Consider the following 24,925-nt stretch of genomic DNA (forward strand, 5'->3'; position numbering starts at 1 on the left):
TTCCAGTTTTCAGGATGAAAACCTTTGATAACTCTTGATGAAGCTTTTTACTTCACATATCAAATCATCCTGTTGGGTCCCCCTTCTAATTTTATCTATGATCCAACCATACATACATCACTGTTCTTTCTCATTAGTCTGATCTAGCCTTGTACTCACCATGACCTTTGTTTGGAATACTCACTGGTCTTCAATTTGTTGAGGTAAGTTTTATTTATCCTTATGATCTAGGTTTAAGAATCATTTCTTCAGGAACCCTTAGCTATTAACCTCTTATTTTGCAAATTCTTTCTAAAATATATCTCAAATTTGTCTTTCATTAATAGCACTATTTTTATAGTACTAATCAATTTCTGTCTCCTGTATTGAAGGGTTTAATATTTAAGCAGAAATCATGATAGTTCCATTTATTTCAGTAGTCTAGAAGCAATCCAGAGTATCCATGGTAATTATGTAAATAGTTTTGAGATGAATTATCTAATTATAAAGAGTGAGAGGTCAAACCTCAGTGTATGACCCAGTAATCATATTTTGAGTATGTATTTAACCCTAGAGAAGGTCTACTCTTTCTCTTCTATCCTTCTGCCCAAGTTAGGAGTGAGCTAATGAATAATCAGCAAGAACCAAAGAATAAACAGAAATAGAGAAAAATCAAGAATCAGAAATCTGGAAGAGGGGCTTTAAATCATTCAAGTTACATGTTTGAAATTATCACTTAATGGTAGAAGTGGAGAGAGATAAATTGGAATGCTACAGTTACCATTTTTTTTTTTTTGGGGGGATACCAGAGATTGAATTTAGGGGCACTCAGCCACTGAGCTACATCCCCAGCCCTATTTTGTATTTTATTCAGAGACAGAGTCTCACTGAGTTGCTTAGTGCCTCACTTTTCCTAAGGCTGGCTTTAAACTCGAGATCCTGCTGTCTCAGCCTACCCAGCTGCAGGGATTACAGAAGTGTGCTACTGTGCCCAGCTACAGCTACCACTTTAACCAGGCTTGATATTATAGTGTTGTCTGCATCCAATGCTTCCATAAACAAGTGCTAATTATGATTATCTCTGTTCAGTGCTTGTTAGTTGCCAGTGATAAATTGCATATTGGTTGTGTATATATGTGTTTGCATGTGAAAAGGGTTAATATAAGGTTATTGGTGGATGTGGGGTGGGGAAGGAGGATTTCACTGAATAGTAAGATATGTGTTAAGGGATTAGTGTAATCATTTGAGATTTCATAATTCTAATCTTTATGTAATTTATTTTATATACAAAATTAATTTTTATTATAAAATCATTCAGTTTTACTAAACACTTTCAAATGCTATGTTTGTAATTCATGGTAATTGTTATAGCTTCATGAAAACTGTCCTCATGGGTAATGGTTTACTTCTTTATAGTTTGGGCATCAGTTTATTTCAGCTGAAAGAACTAAAAGGCCATAACACAGTTAATTAACTCACTGATTTGTAGCTTCTTAATGACTTATTTATTTTAAAGAAAACTAATTAAATGTTTCAGAATATGTTGAAATTACTTAGAATAGACTTAATAGTTCCTATTATGTATTGAGTGCACACGATAATTAAATGGAATGCATCATGGCACAATGGTTGAGGCTCCAGATGGACAGCCAGGAGGCTTATGTTATGTTCCTTTTCTGTCACTAACTAGTTGTTTGGCCTTGAGCAAGCCAGACATTCTTTTACCAGTATAAAAACAGAGAAGTAAAAGTGATACATATTTTTCACAGATAAATTTAATAAAATACATGACAGTATACACATATGTTTAGAAAAATGCCAAATTGTTATGCCAAAGTTTGCTTTTTGCATTTGATGCCATGACTCTTTTGAGTAAGGGATATCTTTAATTGAAATAAAGAGAGATTCACCCAGCCTAATTCATGTAAAAGGTCCCTAGATGATTAAAATTATCTCTCAAAAATCCAAGTGTAGAAAATACAAAGAAACTTTGGAAAGGACTGAGCAGCATAAAAGAAAAAAATTGACTGACTTATCCCAGTGCATGAATTGAACTACTTTATCAAGAGAGGTTTAAAGTCACATTGCAAATATATCGTGGTAGGGGCTTTAACCTTCTGATTAATGACATTCGGTCTTTCATAAATCAAATATTGACTGGATATTTATGGAAATTTTAGGTTTAAATTGTCTTCTATTCAGTAACTTGCTTTCAATAGTATTGTTATTATAATAAGAATTTAATTAAAGAGAAGTAATGTTTATATTAAACTTGGTAAAAATTTGTAGGAAAGGAAACTGCTGAAACTAGTCCAGAATTTCAGACAGGATCAGAATGAATGAACAGATTTAGAGCCTGTGATGGGAATATAATGGGAATGTCAGTGTGATTGGAATAGAGAGAGGGTCAACACGATGACTGATGAGACTGGATAGAGAAATTACTACCAGATTACATAGGGTCTTATAGATCAGATTGTAAACTGTGGTCTTCGTAGCCTCATTTGGAGACAATTCTATTTGTCAAAATGAGAGCCGTTTTAGTCAGCTTTTTCACTGCTGTGACCAAAAGTCCTGACAAAAATAAGTTTAGAAGAGAAAAAGTTTATTTTGGGACTCACTGTTTCAGAGGACTCAGTCCATAGATGACGGACTCTATTCCTTAGGGTCCAAGGAGAGGCAGAACATCATGGCAGAAGGGTGTGGCAGAGGAAAGCAGCTGGGGATATGGTACTAGGAAGCAGAGAGATGGAACTCACCTCAACTAGGACAAAATATATACCACAAAGGCAGACTTCCAGGGACCCACTTCATCTAGCCAAATCCTACCTGCCTATAGTTACCAGTCAATCTCTATTAGAGATCAATGTACTGATTCGGTTAAGGTTCTCATAACACAATCATTTTACCTCTAAACTTTCTTGCATTTTCTCACACATGATCTTTTGGGGGACACCTCATATCTAAACTATAACAAGAGCTGAAGATAGTAGTCTGGATAATTTTAAAATAGTGGACATAAAGAAGAGCAGAACATTCTGAGTTGATAAAGTCTACAGAATTTAGTGATAATTTGGACTGGGTATGAGGAATTTCTCAAAGATGATTGTGGTATTTTAAAAAATCTTTAATTTCTTTGATGTTCCTCTTTTCAAAGACTGGGGCCAAATTTTCCTTCTTCTGAATATTGACTGGGTTAACTGCCTTGGTGGTGGTGTGTAAAATATGTCATAAAAATGTATTGTTACTTCACTTCGCTTTTTTGGATCACTTCACTCAAGGGAAACTAGTCATAATGTTATAAAGACACCCAAGAGTGAAAATCTGAGGGTTTATACCAATAGACTTTTCTGGCCATATGACTGAGACCTCAGAATCAGAGTCTCTAGCCCAGTCAAGCCTTCATACAACTGCGGCCATGGCTAACATCTTAACAATAACCTTGTGAGAGATCTTGAACTAGAATACTGACTTAGGAGTGTGGCTAATAAACATTTATTGTTGTTTCAAGCCACATGAGTTTCAGGGTAATGAAAAATAACATTTTTTTTTTACTAAGATGTTCATGTGTAATGAAAATATAGGTTAATGAAGAATTCAATAATTTTAATGAATCATAATTTATTACTAACTATTAATATTCTCTTCAAGAGAATAACTTTTCAAGCTAGAATGTTACCCCAATGATTCTCTCTGACTACATAAGTGATTTGTCAAATTTTCAAATTTTAGTGTCATTTCAGAGAGTCATAAAATCACCCTTGATTTGCTTTAAAACATCACTGCGTAACATGACAGAGACCTTTGAATTCTGTGTCATATTTCCTTCCAGAGACAAGATGTCTTCCTTAAATATATCAGGCATAAAATAAAGCCAAAATTTCTGAAGCTTATAGTTCCTGTTCTTATTTCATTTAAATATATTTGGTAAGTCATTTTTTTCCCTTATTCTGTAAAGTTCATGGTTTTTAATTAGGCACTTACAGTGATTATAAACTTGAGGGCTGGGTTGTCACTCAGTGGGACAGCACATTCTTAGTATGTGCCAGACTCTGGGTTCAGATTTCAAAAATAAAAATAAAATGATAAACAATCCATAGTTTTATAGACATACATCATTATACTAATAACTGCATTCATGAGACATCCAGAAAAATTTTAATTCCCCAAAATAAAAAGCAAGTTTTTAAATCTTAGACTAAACTAAACAAAATAATTAAAAATTCTTATTAAGAGTAAAATGTATAGATTGATAAGATAAGACAAAGAAGGGTATTTGTTTTCCAAGATTTTATTTTTTATAAATAATCAATGTATATGTATGTTCATACATTATGTATATGTGTATCTGTATACATTTAAAACACGTTACTGTATCTATTTAGTTATATATATATATATATGTATATATATATATATATATACATATATATATGTGGTAAAATAAAAACAGTTACTAAAGACTCTGGATGCAATATAGCAAATGAAAGATAAAGTCTCTGTGGCCAAGAAATGTACATTATGATAGAAGAAATGTAATAAAGAAACATACAACTAATTGAGCTTAAAGACTTCTGTTTCTCATGAGTATGGATAAAACAGAAAAATTAGCCTATATTGGATAGGATAGTCAGTAAACACTTTTTAAGGAATTAAAATGTAAGCTGAATATGGATCAGAGGGAATAATATTCCAAGTAGAGGCAACAGCTACTTCAAATTAATGGTGTTGTAAACAGTCAGCAATCTATTGTAAAATACTAGCATAAACTTTCTCTTATTGCACACCATAGATATTAATAAACTCCAAGTATTTAAAGCTCTAAATAAGAGTATGTCAATAGTTAAATATTTTAAAATAGTTTAAGAGTAAGCATGTTTATTTTCTCTCCCAATATTTATTAAAATCATCATAAAGGACTAAAAACATACAAACTAACTAGAAGACAACATGAAGGACATAAAAAATAAGAAATTCCTACAAGTTTCTGATAGATAGTAGAATTAAATAATCTCTATGTATGTTTGTATATATGTATTTATCCATCATCTGAACATACAATTAGTTGTATGTTTGTTTGTTATTTGTTTCTATCATAATGTACATTTCTTGGCCACAGAGAGTTTATTGTTCTTTCCCTATATTACATCCAGAGTCTTTAGTAACTGTTCATCATTTTAAGAAATGGATAAAAACATTTTTTCAAAGTAAAATGAGCTAATTAAGTTTAAAGATGTTTGAATCAAAAAGTTTAAATAGAGAACCATGTCTATTTTCTAAAATTGCCAAACATTAACAATGAAAAGAAAGATTTTGAAAAAAAAAGTGAGACCAAAATGACTTTAAACTTTTTAATTAGCACCTTTTGTGAATACTGCAGTATAATAAAAACTTTAAAATTTGGGACCTTCAGTACTTTTTCTGAGTTTTTCCCCATTTTTTTAAGGTACATTATAATTATATATAATAGTGGGATTTGTTGTTACACAGTAATACACATATGATATCAGTAATATAATTGGTCGTTGTTATTCCCCAGTGTTTCCCCTTTCCCTCCATTCCTGGCATTCAGTATTTTCAACCCAGTAGTCCTGCCACGCTGTAAATCAAGTGAGAAGTAATTAAGCAGTCAAAGTATAAGGTATTGAATAGTGAACCGTATATATAAATGCTTTCTTTGGAAATTTATTAGGAATATACTGCAGCAAAATGAGGAGGTAAACCAGGAAACAGAATCATGACAAAGAGCTGATGCAACTTAGAAAAGTAACAATGTGATTTCTGAGACTGCAGAAAGTCTTAGAAAATTCTAAGAAAGCCATTTAGCTATGCAGTGCAGTGAAGTTTGGCATATATTACAAAAACAAAATCATAGGATTCAGAGTGTTATAAAAAATAAAAGCTGAAGAAACAACATAAGTAAAGACAGAGGAAAACATTTACAAAATTAAAGGAAAGCAAAATGTGAACTAATAATAATATCTAATATCAAGGTATTATATTTAGATGTCTGGAAAAAATCATCAGGGTTAAGAAACAGGCATTTAAAAATGGTTTCTTTTAAGAAGCACGACTAAATATAAGGGAGGAAGGACCAAAGAGTGCTATGAATAGCACTGAAAAAATTCTTCAATTTCTTAATCCATATGTAAATTTTACTTTGAAAAGGATTTCAAAGTAAAAATTATAAATATGGAAGAATTTGCTAAAGACTCATTCAAGAGACCTTTATAAACAAAAAAATGAAGTCTTACAGAAAAGACTAATTTATTTGATACATATACTTACTCATTTTCTTGATGATTTTTTGAAAAAATGTTCAATATGTCAAATACTGTTAGGGTATGGATTCTGCAGTAAAAATTGGCTCACATCCATGCTCTCATGGAGTTTATATTGTAGTAGAATGGAATAAAATGAACCAGAAACATGACAAATTAATGAATTATATGCATACTATGTTGGAAAAAAAGGAGAATTAAAGAAAAACAGCAAAGGACAATCTAGAGTGACAGGTATGGGAGATCTACATATATTTTAAAATATAATAGTTAGGATAAGCCTCATTAGTAAAATGATATTTTACCCAGGCATTTAAGGAGGTCAAGAAGTTGACCACCTGGATATCTAAGAGAGAGAGAGTATTTATTCCAGGTTTTGGAAATAGTGCAAAGGTCCTAAATCAGGAGCATGATTGACATAATCACAGAACAGAAAGAGAACTGATGGGGCCTCCAATAGAGTTAAGAAATAAGAAGGAAGCAGGAAAGTAGATCAAAGGATTAGATGCAGTGCCTAATAATGTAGCAGCATAAGAGACTTCATAACAAATTGTTATTTTACTCTGAGTGAAATGGAAGATTTTAAGGCTTTGAGAAGACAAATGGCATGGTTTACCTTTTATTTAAAAAGGATCACCTTGGCTGCTTTATTAAATATGTATAGTCATGTGTTGTTTAACAACAGGGAGATAGTCTGAAAATATGTCATTAGGCAGTTTCATCATTGTGTGAATATCAGCATGCACTACTTACACAAACCTAAATGATACAACCAACTGCACATCTGGGCTATATAATATAGCCTATTACTCTTAGGCTACAAACCTGAACTGCAGTTACTGTACTGAATATTGTGGGCAATTATAATGCACTGGTAAGTATTGGTATATCTAAACATATGTAGTCAATAGAAAAGGTACTTAAAATATGGAATGAAAGATAAAAAATAGTATACCATAGAGTGCACTGACCATGAATGGAGTTTACTGGACAAGAAGTTTCTCTGGGTGAGTCAGTGAGTGAGTGGTGAATGAGTGTGAAGGCCTAGGACAGCCCATACACTACAGTCAACATTATAAACACTATATGTTTAGGCTGCACTGAATTTATTTAAAAATTTTCTTCAATAATGAATTTCATTTAGCTTATTGGAAATTTTTAATTTTATAAGTTTTATGATTTTTTTACTTTTGTGGTAATGCTTAGCTTAAAACACACATTCTAAGGCAATATAAAATATTTTCTTTCTGAAAAAATTTCTTTGGTTTTAATTTTTAAACTTTTTATTTAAAACACACACACACACACACACACACACACACACGTTAGTCCAGACATTCACATGGTCAGGATCACCAATTTCACCATCTTCTCCCTCTTCATCTTGTCCCACTGGTAGGACTTCAAGTGCAATAACATACATGAAGCTGTCATTTACTATGATAACAATGCCTTCTTCTGGAACTCCTCCTGAAGGACCTGCCTGAGGCTATGTAGTTGGGATTTTTTGTTTTGCTTTTTGGCTCTTTATTTTAAAATTTTTTAATTAAAAAAAAATTGTTCTAATTAGTTATACATGACAGTAGAATGCATGTTGACACATTGAACACAAATGGAGCACAAATTCTCATTCCTCTGGCTGTATATGGTGCTGAGTCACAGGTATGTAGGGTAATAATGTTCGTCTCATTCCACCATCATTCCCACACTCAGAGCCCCTCCCCTCCCTTCTTTCCCCTCTGCCCAATACAAAGTTCCTCCATTCTTCCCAACCCCCCCACCCCCCCACCCCGTCCCTGTCATGGAGGTCTGGCTTATTTTGCTTAGCCTGGTATTCTCCAACTCCTTCCAATATCTGCAAATGCCTTAATTTCATTCTTTAAGGCTAAGTAATATTCCATTATGTATATGTGCCACATTTTTTTAATCCATTCATCGGTTGAAGGGCATTTAGGTTGGTTCCATAGTTTAGTTATTGTGAATTGAGCTGCTATAAACATTGATGTGGCTGTGTCACTGTAGTATGCTGATTTTAAGTCCTTTGGTATAAACGAAGGGTGGGATGGCTGGTTCCATTCCAAGTTTTCTGAGGAATCTCCATACCACTTTCCATAATGGTTGCACCAATTTACAGTCCCACCAACAATATGAGTGTACCTTTTTCCTCACATCCTCACCAATATTTATTGTTGCTTGTATACTTGATAATTGCCTTTCTGACTGGAGTGAGATGAAATCTCAATGTAGTTTTGATTTGTATTTTCCTAATTTCTAATGATGTTGAACATATTTCATATATTTATTGATTGATTATATTTCTTCTTCTGTGAAGTGTCTGCTCATTTCCTTAGCCCATTTATTGATTGGGTTATTTGTGTTTGTTTTTTTTTAATGTTTAGTGTTTGTGTTCTTTATATATCCTGGAGATTAGCGCTCTATCTGAGGTGTGTGTGGTAAAGATTTTCTCCCATGTTCCTCTTTACATGTTACTGAATGTTTCCTTTGCTGAGAAGAAGCTTTTTTAGTTTTAATAAGTAGGAGTACACTCTAAAATAATGATAAACTAGTAAATACATAAACTAGTAACTAATTTATTGTCACAATTAAATACTATATATCAAACAAATGTATTTGCTTTACTTTTATGTAACTGGCAATGTGAAAGTTTTGTTTACACCAGACTAACCAAAAACACATGAGTAATGTGCATTGCATTAAGACATTACAATGATATTGCCAGACAATAGAAATTTTTTAGCTCCATTATAATATTATGTGACCACCATCATATGCAGTCTGGCATTGACCAAAATATAATCATGTAGCATATGGCTCCACTAGGAAGATTAGCAGAGACCAGTTAGGAGATTATTGTAATAGTCCAGATGATGGTGGCCAGTCCAGGCTACTGCACTGCAGGTAATGAGAAGGAAGCAGATTTTAGATGTATTTTGAAGTCAGTGACAAGATTATCTTTCTGACAGAGTAGAATAAAACAGGTCATGGTCAAGGATGAGTCCATGTTTATTAGTCTATGTAACTGTAAGGACAGATTTTATTATCATTGAAATACAGCAAACTGCCAATGGAGTAGGTTTGGGACAAGAATCTAGAGTTCAGTTTTTAGTATGTGTGAGTTAAGCTATCTCCCTAATAGTGAGGTGAACATGCAGTTACTTATGTAGGTCTGGAGTCTGAGGAAGGGCATCATTTTAGTATTAAGGCACAAATTTGGAAGGCTTGAGATGAGATCAGTTCACAAGAAGATTAAGCACAAGTAGAAAATAGAACAGATGGAGGAACAGGAGAAAATAGACAAAAGTAACATAGGAAGAAAACCAGTAGAGTATTGTGTCCAAGAAGGCAGTTAGAATAAATATATTAAAGAAAAGAGAGTTATCTGTCATTAAAACTGAGAATGAGAACTGAAAATTAACCATTTTATTTTGCAATGTAGATTGCAATAGTGACTTGTCAAATACAGTGTTAGAAAATTGGTAGCAGAAAAAGTCAAATTGGAATGGTATCAAGAGAAAATTAGAAAATGTGCCAGTAAGTATGGCTCAGATGTGAAGATCACCATGTAATTTCATCAATATTAAAACTGTGTTCATCATACATTGTGGGTTGAACTGCAAATTGATACTACTCTGGAATGCAGTGTGGAGATTCCTCAGAAAACTAGGAATGTTGACCCAGCTATCCCACTTCTCACTATATATCCAAAAGATGTTAAATCAACATAATACAGTGATACAGCCACAACAGTGTTTATAGAAGCAAAATTCACAATAGCTAAGCAGTGGAGACAAACTAGGTGCCCTTCAACACACAGTGGAGTATTACTCAACCATTAAGAAGAATGAATTTATGATATTTGCCAGAAAATGAATAGCTCTGGAGACTATCATGTTAAGTGAAATAAACCAATTCCCCAAAAACAAAGGTCAAATGTTTACTATGATATGTGGAAGCTAACCCACAATAAGGTGGAGTAGGGGGGAAGAATAGAATAATAGATTACATAAAAGGGAATAAAGGGAGGGGTGGAGGATAATACAGAAGAATGAATCTGACATAATTTCCCTGTGTACATATATGAATACCCCACAGTGAATCTCACAAGAATGGAGTCCTAATTAGAATAGGATATATTTCCTGCTTGTATAATTACATAAAAATGGATTCTACTGTCATGTTTAACTAAAAAGAACCAATAATTTTTTTTTTTTTAGGAAAAGGTACACTATAAACAATTATATAGTAGATTTGTAACAAAGCACCAATATATGAATTATAAAAAGAACTTAAAAATCATTTAGTAAAAGATAATCCAGGAGAAAAATATATGAATAAGTAATTTATAGAAAAAGAAATAAAAATACACATTTAGTATAAAATAGCATGCCCACACTCAGCACTAACCAATTAATGCCCATTTGAATTGAGAGTAACTACCACTATAATTAGTAAAAATTTTAAAAGTTTAGTAATACCACTTATCAATGAGTATGTGAGTAAAAGTTACCTTTATCTGAAATTTATATACTGAAATGCAGAGTGACTATAATATAATGTAATATAATATAAATTAATATAGCTATTTTAAGGGGGAATTTCATGGCTGATATTTAAATTATTAGGATATCTTCCTTATGACCCAGCATTGTTTAATGTGACACTGGCTGTATTGATAAAAATTAAAAATGACCTAAATAATTATTAATATGTTTTTAAAAATCTATATTGTACTCTTACTTTGGATTTAAGCAGCAATAAACGAAATAACGTTATTTCATATTTTCTGAAATAGGAAGCACTTAAAGTCATACCACTGAAAGTAAAAAGAACAAAACAGCATTTTTAGTGTACTCTTAGGATCCAAGGGATTCCAAATTAGCATCTTCTCCCACTCACTCACAAAATCTGGAACAACTGGAGAAATTTTTTCAAAAGGTAAAAGAATAGCCAGGCACAGTGGTGCATGCCTATAATCCCAGTGGCTGGGAAGACAGGCAGGAGGATATCGAGTTCAAAGCCAGCCTCTGCAACAGAGAGGTGCTAAACACCTGTCTCTAAATAAAATACAAAATAGGGCTGGGGATATGGCTTGCTGTTGAGTGCCCCTGAGTTCAATCCCTGGTACCAAAAATTAAAAAAAAAAAAATGAAAAGAAAAAACTAAAAGAATTTGAGATCATAAATGACCTGATTTGGTATAAGATGACCTTTTAACTGATAAAGCTCACATCTGCGAGTACATTGACTTCATAATTCTGCACTGATAATGATGCACACATACCCAATTTTACTCAAAGTCTAAAGTGAAAGGTAAAAGAAAGTATGGGCTATGCCTTCCTGTCCAGATTCCCCACTTCTCTCTTCTCTGGTAGAAAGGATTAGGAGATGGAGAGATGCCAGAACAAATTCTCACTGGAACTTTTATCCCTTAAAAGCAAGCCTACAGAATGGGTAATTAAATCATTTTTCTTTCAAATATACAAAACTCTTATTTCTTCATGGAGGCATATACTTATATAAATATATGGGATATGATATGGAAAAAAATGCAGGGAGAAAACTAAAACTGTATTAGTAACTGAATAAGTTTTGATATACCTGAAGCATTTGGATTTCTATACTCAAAAACTAATCATGCATTACCTAAATAATTATTTGTAAAATTAAATTTACATAAATACTTTAAAATAGATTTTAATTAAAGACCTATAATAATTACATTAAAAGTTATAAAGGCAGACTTGTGGTTGTTATACTTCAATTATTACAGTAAGAGCTGCACATATATCTTTAAAAAAGAACCAGTTACATTCTGAACCCACAATGCAGCATTTCAGGGAAATATGTGGTTATATTATCTTTTATTTCTCAGATCAGTGAAATAGCAGTTGATTTCTTATAAGAAACATTTTATAGCATGTGAATTCATCTTAAATATTGTTGCCCTCTTTTCCTTTTGGAAAGGTTTATTTTTCTTTTTATTTCTGACACATATAAAAAGACTTCTTCCCTTAACCTGACTCTAGACCATTCATCTCTATAGGTTGCTATTTGATTCTACTTATGTTCATTCATTGTACAGTACATGTGCATGTGCACATCCCCCAACAAAGTCCTTCATCACTTCTATTTTTCTTTTTTTTTTTTTTCTGGGCAAAGTTCCTTTAATAAAAAACAGTTCTAGTACATTTATACGATTGTCATCACCTTCTACAGCACACCATAGGGAAAGTAAAAAATACAGGACAACCTAGACACACACAGTATAAAAATGCAATGATCCATCCAAGTGGGAGGCCTCAGGGATACACGAGGGCACTAAACCTGGCAGGCTGCTCTTCTGGAGGGCCGAGAGGACACTGGGAAGACTTGAAAACAGCATTAAAACAAAACAAAAACAAAACCACAGGGGCTGGGGGTGTAGCTCAACAGGAGAGCTCTTGCCCAGCATGCTCAAGGCCTTGGGTTCAATTCCAAGCACCACAAAAATAAAACAAAAAATGGGGTGCAATAAGAGGCCTCTTTCTAAGATAAGGGTCCATTCCAGAGAGAAAGACATGGTGGAGATCAGAGTAGGTCCAGGCCCAGGACACTGGGCTGAGCACTTTATGGCAGGAAAGAAACATCTGGAAATTCAGCTTGAGGCAACCCTGACCTAGGCTGCAAGGTGGTCAGGAGTGAAGTCAGTCTGCCACATCCTTCCATACTGAAGGGCTTAGATCCAACCTGTTCACGGCAGACTTGCATCCTCTTCCTTCCAAGTTGCTCAGGCCTCTTCTTGACGAGCTCTGAAGTCCTTGGCTTAAGTGGGGACTGAGACCCCTTCGAGAGGCTGCTGTAGCTTGACATTTTGTTCCTGGCAGGGCAGCCTAGTCCTCCTCACCGCCTCCGTACATGTCCGCCAGCTTCTTGAAGCGACTGCCCCACTGGTTCAGATAATAGTAATCCTGGTCTTGGTCAGAGGCTGAGGACATAAGGGAGCTCAGGGAGGACGCATCAGAGCCGCTGCCCTCCTAGTCAAACACTAGTAGGGAGTCGTAGGGCGGGGCTGCAGGGTCCGTGTTGGCTGCCTTCAGGTTCTCAATGATGAAGTTGCCGATTTCATCTGGGTTGGCTGGCCGGGGCAGGTACATGGGTGTGGGCATGAAGGTTGGTGCAACATCATTGCGAAGAACTACCTCAGGCCTGGCCTCTAGACCCCGGTGGAGTTGGGTGATATCATAATCCTGGTCCTCTTCACCACCACCCTCTTCACCATAATAGAAAACATTGTCACGTGTGTCATCTTCTGGGAGCAGAAGGGGCTCTTTGACCTTCCGCTTCTTTCTCACCAATAAGAGGAGCACCAGCAGGAGGAGTAGCAGAAACAAGACAGCCCCCAAGACGGGGAAGATGAAGTTGCCTTTCCAGGGTTGGGGGCAGGTCTTCACATGGCCTTGGCAGTCACACACAGTGGCACTGATCACTGTTAGCTGCTCCTTGTTGCCGTGGTCAGATAGAGAAAGGTGCACATTGTACGTGTCTTGCTTTAGGAACTTCTTTAGGGATAAGGCCACTGTATCTCCTTTTTCATTGACTTCTGCCATCCAGTAGATGTCTGAGTCATGTGTGAGCTGGGCCTGGAAAGGGGAGGAATGGGGGACAGGTCCTTGTCCGTGATGTTCAGCACTTGAGGCACAGGGCTTTGGTTGCAGATGGTGATCTCACGGGGCTCAGGAATTGGGCCATGGTAGTTGATGTCAGTAAGGGTTAGGAGAAGGGTTCCTGTTCCAGTGGTGGGAGAGTTTCCATTGTCTGTGGCCAAGACCATGATTTCGTAGACGTTGTTCCTCACAAATGGCTCATCCTCATGGTCTAAGATGCCTGCAGCAGTGACCTGCCCACTGTCTGGGTCCATTGCTAGCCATCCTGCTGGGTCTCTCAGGATGTGGTAGCTGATCTTTTGATCCTCCTTGTCGGGGTCCTGTGCAGTGTAGATGAAGGAGATACCAATCCAATGGAGATACCCTCCTGGGCCTCGACAACTTTGGAGGGTGGGACAAACACAGGGGCCTTGTTCACATTCTCCACATGGACCACTACAGTGGCTGTGGAGGTTGGGAGCGTCACCACAAAGGGATCCTCACTGGTCACTTCTACATATAGGGTGTGCTGGTTTTGGGCCTCAAAATCCAAACCCTTCCTGGTTGTCAAGATGTCCTGGTTACTCTCAAGGTGGGTGGTGATGATAAAATGGTCCCCACAGTCACCTCCCACAATGCGGTAGTTGGCATGCCATGCTGGTGAGATGGGGACATCCAGATCAGTCACTGTCAACTTCTGCACCTCATGACCCACTGCATTTTCTGGCACCTGGGCTTCATACTTCTGGGGGTCAAACACAGGAGCACTGTCGTTGGCATCAAGGATTTCCATTATTGCCACTGCTGTGGTGGTGGAGCCATCCCCGTCCATGTCTGTAGCCTGGATGGTCAGTGTGTATTCAGGGACTTTCTCACGGTCCAGGCCACTGGAAATGACACTGATGGTGCCTGTGCTCCGGTGGACAGTGAGCATGAGGTCATGCGGGTCCTTTGGTTCCTGGCTATGGATGGAGTAGGCGAGCACCCCGTTGCAGGTGTTGATGGCATCATCCTCATCCGTGGCTGTCACCTGCATCACTGAAGTACCAGGGAGTACGCCCTCCAAGACATTCCCTCTGAAGACAGCTTGGGTGGAGTCGGGCTTGTGGTCATTCTGGTCTGTCACCATGATGGAGATGTTCATGGGCTCCTCCACTGAAGCACCATTCTCTGACACAGCATGACCAAAAAGCTCATACTTGGCGATCTTTTCCCGGTCCAGTGGCTTATTCAATAACAACCAGCCTGTCTCCTTCTCTATGGTAAAGACACCCTCAGTGGGGCTGTCTGCTCCAGGCCCTGTGATGCTGTAGAAAATCATGGTGCCCCTGTCTTTATTAGATTTGAGCTGTTTTAGCCTCTGGGGTCTATTTTTCTTCAATCGAAGTATTCTCTGACTGCAATGTGGTATGCTCCTGGATGATAAACTTAATAAAAACAATAGTTTACTAACCAAAACAAAATTTGGAAGATAAAATGTTTTTGGAGTAGATTATGTTACTTTCCTTTGGTCAAAAAAAGGGGCACAAGACTACTGGAGTTGAAATAGCAATTATTCAGAATCCAGAGTAGGGCCTGATCACTGAATTTGTACATGTTTTTCTTAATGAAATTTATTCTTCTGCTCAAATGCCACATACCCTCCACATTGCTTTTCTGTGCTTAAATGAGTCTGAAATGATCCCTCCTACACTGAATTCTTGTAGGCCACAGTATATCAAGTATAAAATTCTATCAGTAACTGGATTTTATTGTTGATATATGATACTTCCAAACCATAATCTCTTCTACTAGACCAAGAATGTTGGGATTGAGGGCAAAAACTATGTCATAAAACAGTTCATGGGAATTAGAAAAGCAAATAACACTAACATACTACTTTCTATAGTCCAGTTTGATAAAGGATGATCATTTGAAGTTCTACTCAAGAGCTTTTTGTTCTTTATATTGTAAACACACCAACTAGTTAACTTATCAAAAGTCATTGAATATACTTTCAGAAACTGATTTTTAGTAATAATTTCAAAATAATTATATAAAACCAAGGGAGGAAAAGTTGATGATGAATTGCATTTATCTTCTAAATCTTATTTGGCAAAGTATCTCCCTAGACTTTTGAAATTTTCATAAAGCTTGTTTTAAAAAATACTGTAAATTTCATTTTAGTCTGCTGTTGTATATGCATTGTATCAAAAAAAAAAAAAACTTCAGAAAAATACAGTAAAAATAAGGGAGAAAAAACACTTTAATCTTACCAGCTAGAGGTGAGGAATACTAGCTCTGAAAATATATTTTTACTTTAGTTTTTAATTATTACAAATTATCTACAAAGGAAACAATACAGCAGAAGTAGTACACTTTATCTTGAACTATTTTCAACTAATTTTGCTTATACCAATGCTTATTAATAAAATGCATTTTAATAAATTCCCAAATCAATAAGATTCAGGACATAAAAACATGATATTTTACAGCAGCAATCTTGAGAGTCTCTGGACCCAAAAAGTGATATAGATAGACTAAAAAGTAGAGTCACACTATGTGTTTTTTTGTTCTTTATAAAAAGTGTTGCATCAGCAAAGCACTGACATTCAGATTATGGTAGATATCCGAGTTTGTGTGACTACAAATGCATATGTTAATGTCAACTTTCAATGGAAGGTGACTCATTGTATGTAAAACAGACTGGACTTTTATCTCCCTATGGTTCAGGAAACTCTATTTCTGACTGTCCATTATAAACTTTTAAAGAAAAAGAGATGGCACTGATAGAAAAGAGAATCAAACAAAAAGAAAAAAATAGAATTTATAATTGGAAGTGGTAAAGAAAGGTGAGTATAACAATAGGTATGATGTCACTCAGTTCTTGTCCAGTGAAAATTATACTATACCTCAAGGTTTTTATCAAATATTGGACCATCTTTTTTTTAAAAAGTAAAAAAAAGAGATCAGAAAGATACAATCACTGCTGTTCATGTGATTCTTTCTTAAAAAATTTGTTCTTTTTAGTTGTACATGACAGTAGAATGTATTCTGACATCACATATACATGGAGTATAACTTCCCATTCTTGTGGCTATACATGATGTGGAGTTACACTGGTCGTTTATTCATATGAACATAGGAAAGTTATGTCTGATTCATTCTACTGTCTTTCTCATTCTCATCCCTCCACCCATTCTCCCACTACTACCTGTCACATCATTCTTAAAGCTAATATTCAGCTTACCCTTAACACTAATGTTCCAGCTTAGTCACTTGTTCATCCTTCCCTCTTATTCCTGGTTCCTCCCCTCCCCCGTTACACACCCCCTATCTTTTTCCCTTTCCACCTATAGACCTGAACTATTTCAGGCAACAATTTAATTACCAGTGAAGGAAAAGGAGTTAGATAATCTCTATATTATAGAAGTTATTTCCTGTGACATCAAGAAACTATGTTTTCCTTTCATAAAATATAATAGAATCCCTAGAGACAATGCTTTGTAGAAAAGACCAACTACTTCAAGATGAAAAAGGAAGTACTTCAGAAGCATGAGTGAAAAATGTATGCCAACACTGCCAACCATGGTGCCCAAATATAGAATAATAAAAACAGAGTAAAAAGTTTGAAATTGGGTCTTCTATTTTTCAGTGAAAAGATTTAATCAACTATGATTCTAATTGAATGAGTCACATTTTGCCTTTTGAAGAATAATGAGAGTTTTTCTTTATTTTTTAGAATAGATATATACAGTGCTCATTAGGAAAAATAAGCACTTGATTTGAATTAGGTGATATGTGTTCTATTTATTCCTTTGCCACCAGAATTAGTGCAACCTTCATAAGGGTTCATAAAGATTATGCTTGAGTGCTTCATCTCCTTCAGAGTGATAGGTGCATCTGTTGCAATGAGGCTGATTTGAATCCTCTTAGAGAGCTACTGTATAGCCATGCTTTGTAACGAGTTGCCTTCACTAGTATGCTTCATTGTTCATTTTCATCTCAGGTGATGACCTTGCCTCCTACTTCATAGAGAAAACCAAGCAAAAGCTACTGGATTATGAAATCAGAACACCAAAATATACAGCTCTATATGTTCTGTATCTATCCTAACCTCCTTCCATTTAGTTCCAAAGACTTAACCTCTCATCTACTTCAAAATCTGCCCGTTCGATATTACTCTTTCAATTCTTCTTTTTCATCTTTTATCAGCTATTTCACTCCATCTCTTCTGTACCATCTCTTCCTGTTTCCTAATCCATTGACATCTTTTCTCCAAATTTTTGAATTTTCATAGACCTCATTTTTTAGAACAGTTTTAGGTTTATAGAAGAATAGACATTTCCCACATGTATCCTGCCTCCATGTTTTCTTTCATATTTCTTTTCATTTTTATACTACTTGATATTATATTGATCACTTTTTAATTTCTAAAATACTCCAGTTAGTTTTTGTGATATACTTTTGTAATTCACCTTTTTCTCTTAACAACTCTATTTGCTTTCATTTTTTTCCCAATGTTTTCTCTTCTTCCCATGCTTTAGAAGTTGGTGTTCTTATAAGAGGACTTTTTAAACCTGAAAGTCCTTATCATCAGTCACTTGAGGAACTTGATAAAATGTAAATTCTGATTCAGGAAACTATTATGGAATTCATAGTTTGTAGTTATAAGAAGTGCAGATTATTGATTTTTCTGCTGGTTGAAGTGCTATACTTGAATGGCAGTGTTCTAGGCAGGAAAGAATTTTTCCTCATATGCATTCCCCAGTGAATTTACAGGTGTGCTATGTTATTCATAGCTCAACTTCTAGTATGTGGTATGGGGTTCTTGAGGTAGCTAGAGCCCACAGGTCAGGAATCTCTGTGAGTTATTGCATTTAGTGTTTATTGCAATTGAGTGAAACATCTATGTATGATGCTCAAGTATAAAAACTGTTGGAAAGCTCTGCCCCGGAATTCTAAGACGTCTGATCTTTCCAGGTCTGTACTCTTATCTCTGAGTTTTAACATTAAATGGATATCTCTTAGGCATCACATTTTACATACATATATATGTATTTTTTATATATATGCACACACCTACATATATGTATATAAGTATTGTATATACCTATATGGCATATACATATATACACATACATGTACATTGTATGTACATCTATCACATATATACATATATTTTATATATACCCATATAAGCACATATACACACAATCACATATATGTATAAAACCACATATATATACACACATACACATATATGTAAAACTATATATATGGTACATGCACAGTACATATACATATGAACATACATATATGTGGTCCCACCTATATACATGTGTATATATATATGTATGTGTGATATATAGACATATATATACGTATAAATACATGCATATATCTACAGATATTGTTCTACATGCATACGCTTACACGCATATGTATATGCAGGTATGTATGTTTCCATCATATAACCAGTTACTAACAGTGTAACTATGATAAAAATTCTACCCTACTTTCTCTTTACATCCAATTAGTGGATTCGTTTTTGTTTGTTTGTTTTTTTCCTTTTCATTTCTCATATCTGCCCCTTCTTTTAACTTTTGGAATGTCCTTTTGCCATTGACTCTGTATTAAGTTCTCTGGTATCAACATATGATCAACATATTTCTCCTCAAATTACTTTTTGAATTGTATATCTGAAACAATATCTGATTTGCTTCTTTTCTGTTTACCTTTCCTTCATTAAAAAAAAAAGTTCCTTTTCCTTCTTTAAAGACTGATTTCTACAGGGCAGATTGGTAAACATGATTCAGAGCCTTTGGCCCTCCCTCTAAAGGCATTCCAAGAATTCAAACTTGCTATTTCTATTTGCAAGACCAAAACTTGGCCCCATGGACACACAAAAAGGAAACTGGGAAATCTTTAATATCTTGAAAGCACCTGTAAAGAGAAGTCTCTTCCTTCTTTCTGATGACTATAAAGCAGCTATGATGACTGGAAACAGAGCATCTATCTTGGATCCTAAAAGAAGAAATCCCAAGGATGGCAAAACAAGAAGTTGGAAGAATTGGTAACTCCCATTTTACTCTTAGTCTTCTTCTTTCCATAGTTATTTTTTCCTTCAAGAAGGAAAATAATCTTTCTAAAACCTGTGTTATTGTGCACTTCCTGTTATAAGGGAACCTAATCTGAACTAACATAACAAAACCCTGGTGTATCATTCTCTTATGTATTTTCCTGCAATTCGATACCTCTCATGCCTACCACAATAATAAATTTTAGAAATAAAATAGATTTTTGGAATAAAGGCCACTGACACTAAATAAAGAAAGAAATTATAACTGTAATGTTAAGGATATATTTTCTACCAAAGAGAGATGATTACATTTTGACCATGTTATTTTTTAAAAATTGTACTCTCTAGGTACATACAGCTCTACATATTATAATTAAAAATAGCATATCCAGTACAATCACTGGGTCTGTAGAAAGGTCACTCAGTTCTCCAAGGCAAGAACCAAGAGTTGACCCTGATTCTTGTCTCCAAATCTTGTATTCAAATATGTATACAAATGCAAGTGGAGAAAAAATAGGATGCAAGACTGGTTAATTTAGAAAATATCCAAAATAAACTAGCTATATCTTTTAAAGACATTTATTTCATCTTTTTACTATATGTATGAGCATGAATTTTAGTTTGCTCCAGAAATTTGAAATTTTTTATATCAGACTCCTTCAGTGTAGTCTTTGCTCTAAGTTGACATATATAATAACTGCAAATATACAGAGAATGATATATACTTTGGCCTTTTGAAGTAGAGCAAAAATTTTAAGATCACGTATTGTTATTTAGGGAAAATATTTGAGCTACACATAAGATATAATTCTCTTACTATCATCTCAGAAAACACCAGCAAAATCTGCAGCAGTCAATGTCTTTTATGATTCTCACTCTATTTAAGATTTGCAGAAGAAAGAGATATACTAAATTCCTGAGATTCATGGGGAGAAAATAATTCCTTATCTTTTCAAGTATTTTAGGATTTTACAAAGAAACAACATGAAGCAGAAGGAAGATTTCTAATAGTGCATTCTATTTAATCTGCTGCTGCTTCTATTCTTCCCAATAAATAAAATAGAAGGCAAATTAAGGACACAAGGACATTCATTTATTTTTACTAGACAGTGGAACATATTACACAAAGATAGGTTTCTCAGAATTTTATTAAACTAAAGATAAGGCTCTTCTAAAAAGGGAATGATTTAATAATGAGTAGAAATATCATTTAATGCATATTAGAGTGTTGTATTATTTATAAGGAAGCATTTTATAGAGACAGATTGTTTTTATATTAGTGGGGTAAGAATTTCATTACATATTCCTTTATTATCTCTTGTCAGGAATAATAATTTTTTAAATAGAATCATGGAAAGTCATACATCTTTCCTTGGATTTTTTGTTTGTTTAATCTACCAATAATTAAATTTTCATCCTTAGACTCCTAATATATAGAATGAAGAGACTTTAAGGGGTGGACATTAACAAAAATATAAATATAAAATCAGCTTACCAGAATATATTCTTCTACTATAATCAAATGATGACAATGAAATCTTTTATAATAAAGAAAAGTATTATTTGGCTGAACATTTTCTGATACTTTCTAACACCCTAGAATAATCCTACAAATTTTCCCTAGAAAGATAATCCTAAAATAACATAAGGTATGGATTTACTTGAAAGAAAAATTTGAGGCCCCCATGGTAGCAATGTCACTGTGAAGTAAGTCACATCCTCCGTTTCACATGGAAACTGTTGCCTACATTGCTAACAATGCTTTTTCTGCCTGAAATACTCTTCTGCCTTTTCTGTCCACTCAAATTGTATTTAAATTGTCTTCTTCATTATAAGGAATTTATATTCCTTCCCATTCCAAAAGGGATTTTTTCCTCAATATTTATAATTATTACTGTGTTTGATTTTTATTAATGAGTATATTTTCAGTAGTTGTCAGCAAGAGTCTCTTGGAACTAAATCATTAAATGCACAGAAATAGATTGAAAGACACAAATATTCTGTAACATCAGTAGTTCTCAACTAATCTAGGGAATTGGAAACTTGTCAGTGATTCTAATCTCAGAAATATGATGGGTGAACTAATAGAAATTTAAATATTCTACCTCGAGAATGCACATTAATATTTTATTCATATTTATTTGATCAGTATTTAGGATGATCATTTAGTTATGCTTTCTCTTTCCTGTATAGATGTCTTATAAAAGTAAATAATAAAAATCATTTGATTGGGCTGGGGATATAGCTTAATTGGTAGAGTGCTTGCCTTCCATGCACAAGGCCCTGGGTTCAGTCCCCAGCACCACACACACACAAATCATTTGATGATTTAAAAATACATTTTCTTTATGGAAATATTTTAAATATGAAACAGTCACTACTACCATTTTCATATGAAATGTTATTTGTGTTTTGCCAGTATTTAAAAGATACCATCACAATATTAAAGTATAGTTCTACTTCATATATTAGAGGTGGGGATGAAGTCCAAGTGTGTATAGGTGGATAGTGAGTAAGTGGACAAATCAGAGCACTTTTTCTAGAAAATCTTAGAAAAGAGAGATAAGATGCAAGTGACAAGAATATTACCACAAGCAAATAAAATTAGGGATAAATAAAATAATTTTAAAAAATCTGCACCCAATTCCCTCAAGCAATTTTTCTCCTGGATGGAAAAAGCAGAGAAAGGTAAAAGTGACTGTGGTTATACCTGAAGAGAATTATTTATTTGAAATTAATTTTCTTTTGAAGAAAAAAATGTTGCTTCATTCCAGAATTATCTGTGCTCAAGATATTCTGTTAAACCCTGAAGATAGAACTGGAAATATGTTATTTTCCCTGTTTCAAGGACTTCACAATTTGAACTAGATGGAGCATTCAATTACCACACCCTTGAGCTATGTGGCACTGGCACACAGAAGAGGCATCCTTACCTAGACTTGGCAGGGAGATCAGAGAAGTTTTCTTAGAGAAGGTGAAGTGACTTGAGTAGGAATTAGCCAGGCAAAGAAATGCAATTTACATTTTTCTTTCCAGTCATTTGATGGAAGACATTCAAGTGGTCATTTCACTGAGGTTCAAATCATTTCTCTTCTCCCATGTTCCCATTTAAAGTGTTGTGTGGCAAACATGAACAACAACAAGGCAAACATTATGCCCTTGCTGATCATTAATAATTACTCCTACTTTTCTATTGGTAGCATTTTAATTGTTGGTACAATTTTCTGCCAATAAGTTGTGGGTTTTTTTTTTTTTTTTTCTTTTTGTAGTAACACTACCTTTCAGCTTTTTACACATATTTCAATTCCTGATTTGAAGAATATCCAAAGCTATCATCCTCATCAATTATTGAGATGCTGCTCTATAACAATGATGAATTTAACTTTCAAAAGAAATATAAGTTTTTACATTTGTCTAACACCAAAAACAAAAGTCAACAGAATATAAATCATAGAAAATTGCTGTAAATGGTAATATCTCTAAGATTCTGTGTAAAGATAGGTGTTTCATTTATGAAAGTCATTCAGCAATGACATTGGTGTGATAGTAGTGACTTGAAATATATTATTACAAAGCCTAGTAGCTTCTGGGAACCATATGCATTATAAAAAAAAAAGATATTGAACATTGTCTAAGGCTTTCAGGACTAACATGTTAAAGAGCATCAATAGGTTAAATAATGACAACTATTTATTTTCCAAAACTGCAAAGTCCTAGTAAAATACAAAATAAATAAATACTTGCTTTATTGCTTTATTTTATCCCAAATGGCAAAAACTATACATTTTGAGTCCAACAAGCATCATGATAGAGTAGCAACTATTAAACCTTGGGGTATTATTACCCCACACGGGCTGAGCCTAAGTGTTTTCTTGGGGTCAGGAATGAAAAATATTATTCTTTGTATAAAGCACAGATAATATATAGAATACATAAGAAAATATAGAGTGTATCTGTGGTATTTTAATTTCATGGAGGGCAGTTAGAAAAAAATGTCTAAAATGTTCCTTAAGACTCAATAATGAAAAAAAGTTGAGAAATAATTGCATAATTATTATATAATTGCATAATAATCTATATTGCATTACACAACACAATTTTCACTTAATTATGGGACAAAGGAGAAGCAAATCTTGCACTATTCCACTAGATGTTTCTATTTCTATTTTACAGACTTTTCTGAGAGTAGGCAACATCTCCTCAGAAGATTTGTTTGATCCTATATCTTTTATGAGATTTTGAATATAAATCTCCCTTTTTACTCCAGGTGATAACATAGATTTAAACAGAATTCAAACCTAAAGTCATATATATGTGAGATAGGTACATGTCATTCAGGTTTATTCATTGTTGAGTATCTGCTCTATGCATGATAGTGAATTAAGCACTGTGCAGGCAAAATAAAAAATCAGAAATGATATCATCTCCATGGGACTTATCATTTGAAGGAGAGAGAAAACATGAATGAAAATCTAAAACACAATTTTGAAAGTGAAGTTATGCATTCTCCCTTCTATGGTGATATATTATTAAAAGTGAGGGTTTTGTTTCCCTAGTACTTTATATAATCCATGAAATGTAGCCCTTGCTCTAAACATTTTTTTTATAGAAATTGTAGGGAAGTTCAGGTAGGAAACTGGAACATCCAAGTTTCATGCATGGAAAATGTTACTAATTCAAACCATGCTTCAAATATAGGCAGAGTTTCCATGAGCAGGAAGGTTGTCTTAAGTGGAGGAAACAAAAACAAAAGAGTAAATCCAACAAACAAACAAAATAGAGACATATACTTACAGGGGCGTGTATAAGAAAAATAATTTCATTTTGGCCAGGAGAAAATAGAATGATATTTTAGTTTATATTATTAAAATTATTTGATAAATATTTTCTTTCTGATTGAAGAAGTCCTATTGCTGGGAATTTTAAAGTTTAAATGAACCACCTGTTGGAGATGTTTTCCAA

At 34.3% G+C, this 24,925-nt stretch overlaps 2 protein-coding genes across 3 annotated transcripts in view; both read right to left on the reverse strand.

Moving 5' to 3' along the window:
• Glra3 (glycine receptor alpha 3) overlaps nt 1–24,925 on the reverse strand; it is a 158,972-nt gene that overhangs the window by 127,573 nt on the left and 6,474 nt on the right. The gene's annotated exons all lie outside the window — the stretch shown is intronic.
• Nucleotides 13,150–15,498, reverse strand: LOC124982132 (cadherin-3-like). Its single transcript, XM_047548389.1, is given in 4 exon segments — nt 13,150–13,916; nt 13,919–14,270; nt 14,273–15,317; nt 15,404–15,498. Coding segments are annotated over 4 exon segments (2,259 nt in total).

Source organism: Sciurus carolinensis, chromosome 4 (assembly GCF_902686445.1).
Source record: "Sciurus carolinensis chromosome 4, mSciCar1.2, whole genome shotgun sequence".
Taxonomy (NCBI): domain Eukaryota; kingdom Metazoa; phylum Chordata; class Mammalia; order Rodentia; family Sciuridae; genus Sciurus; species Sciurus carolinensis.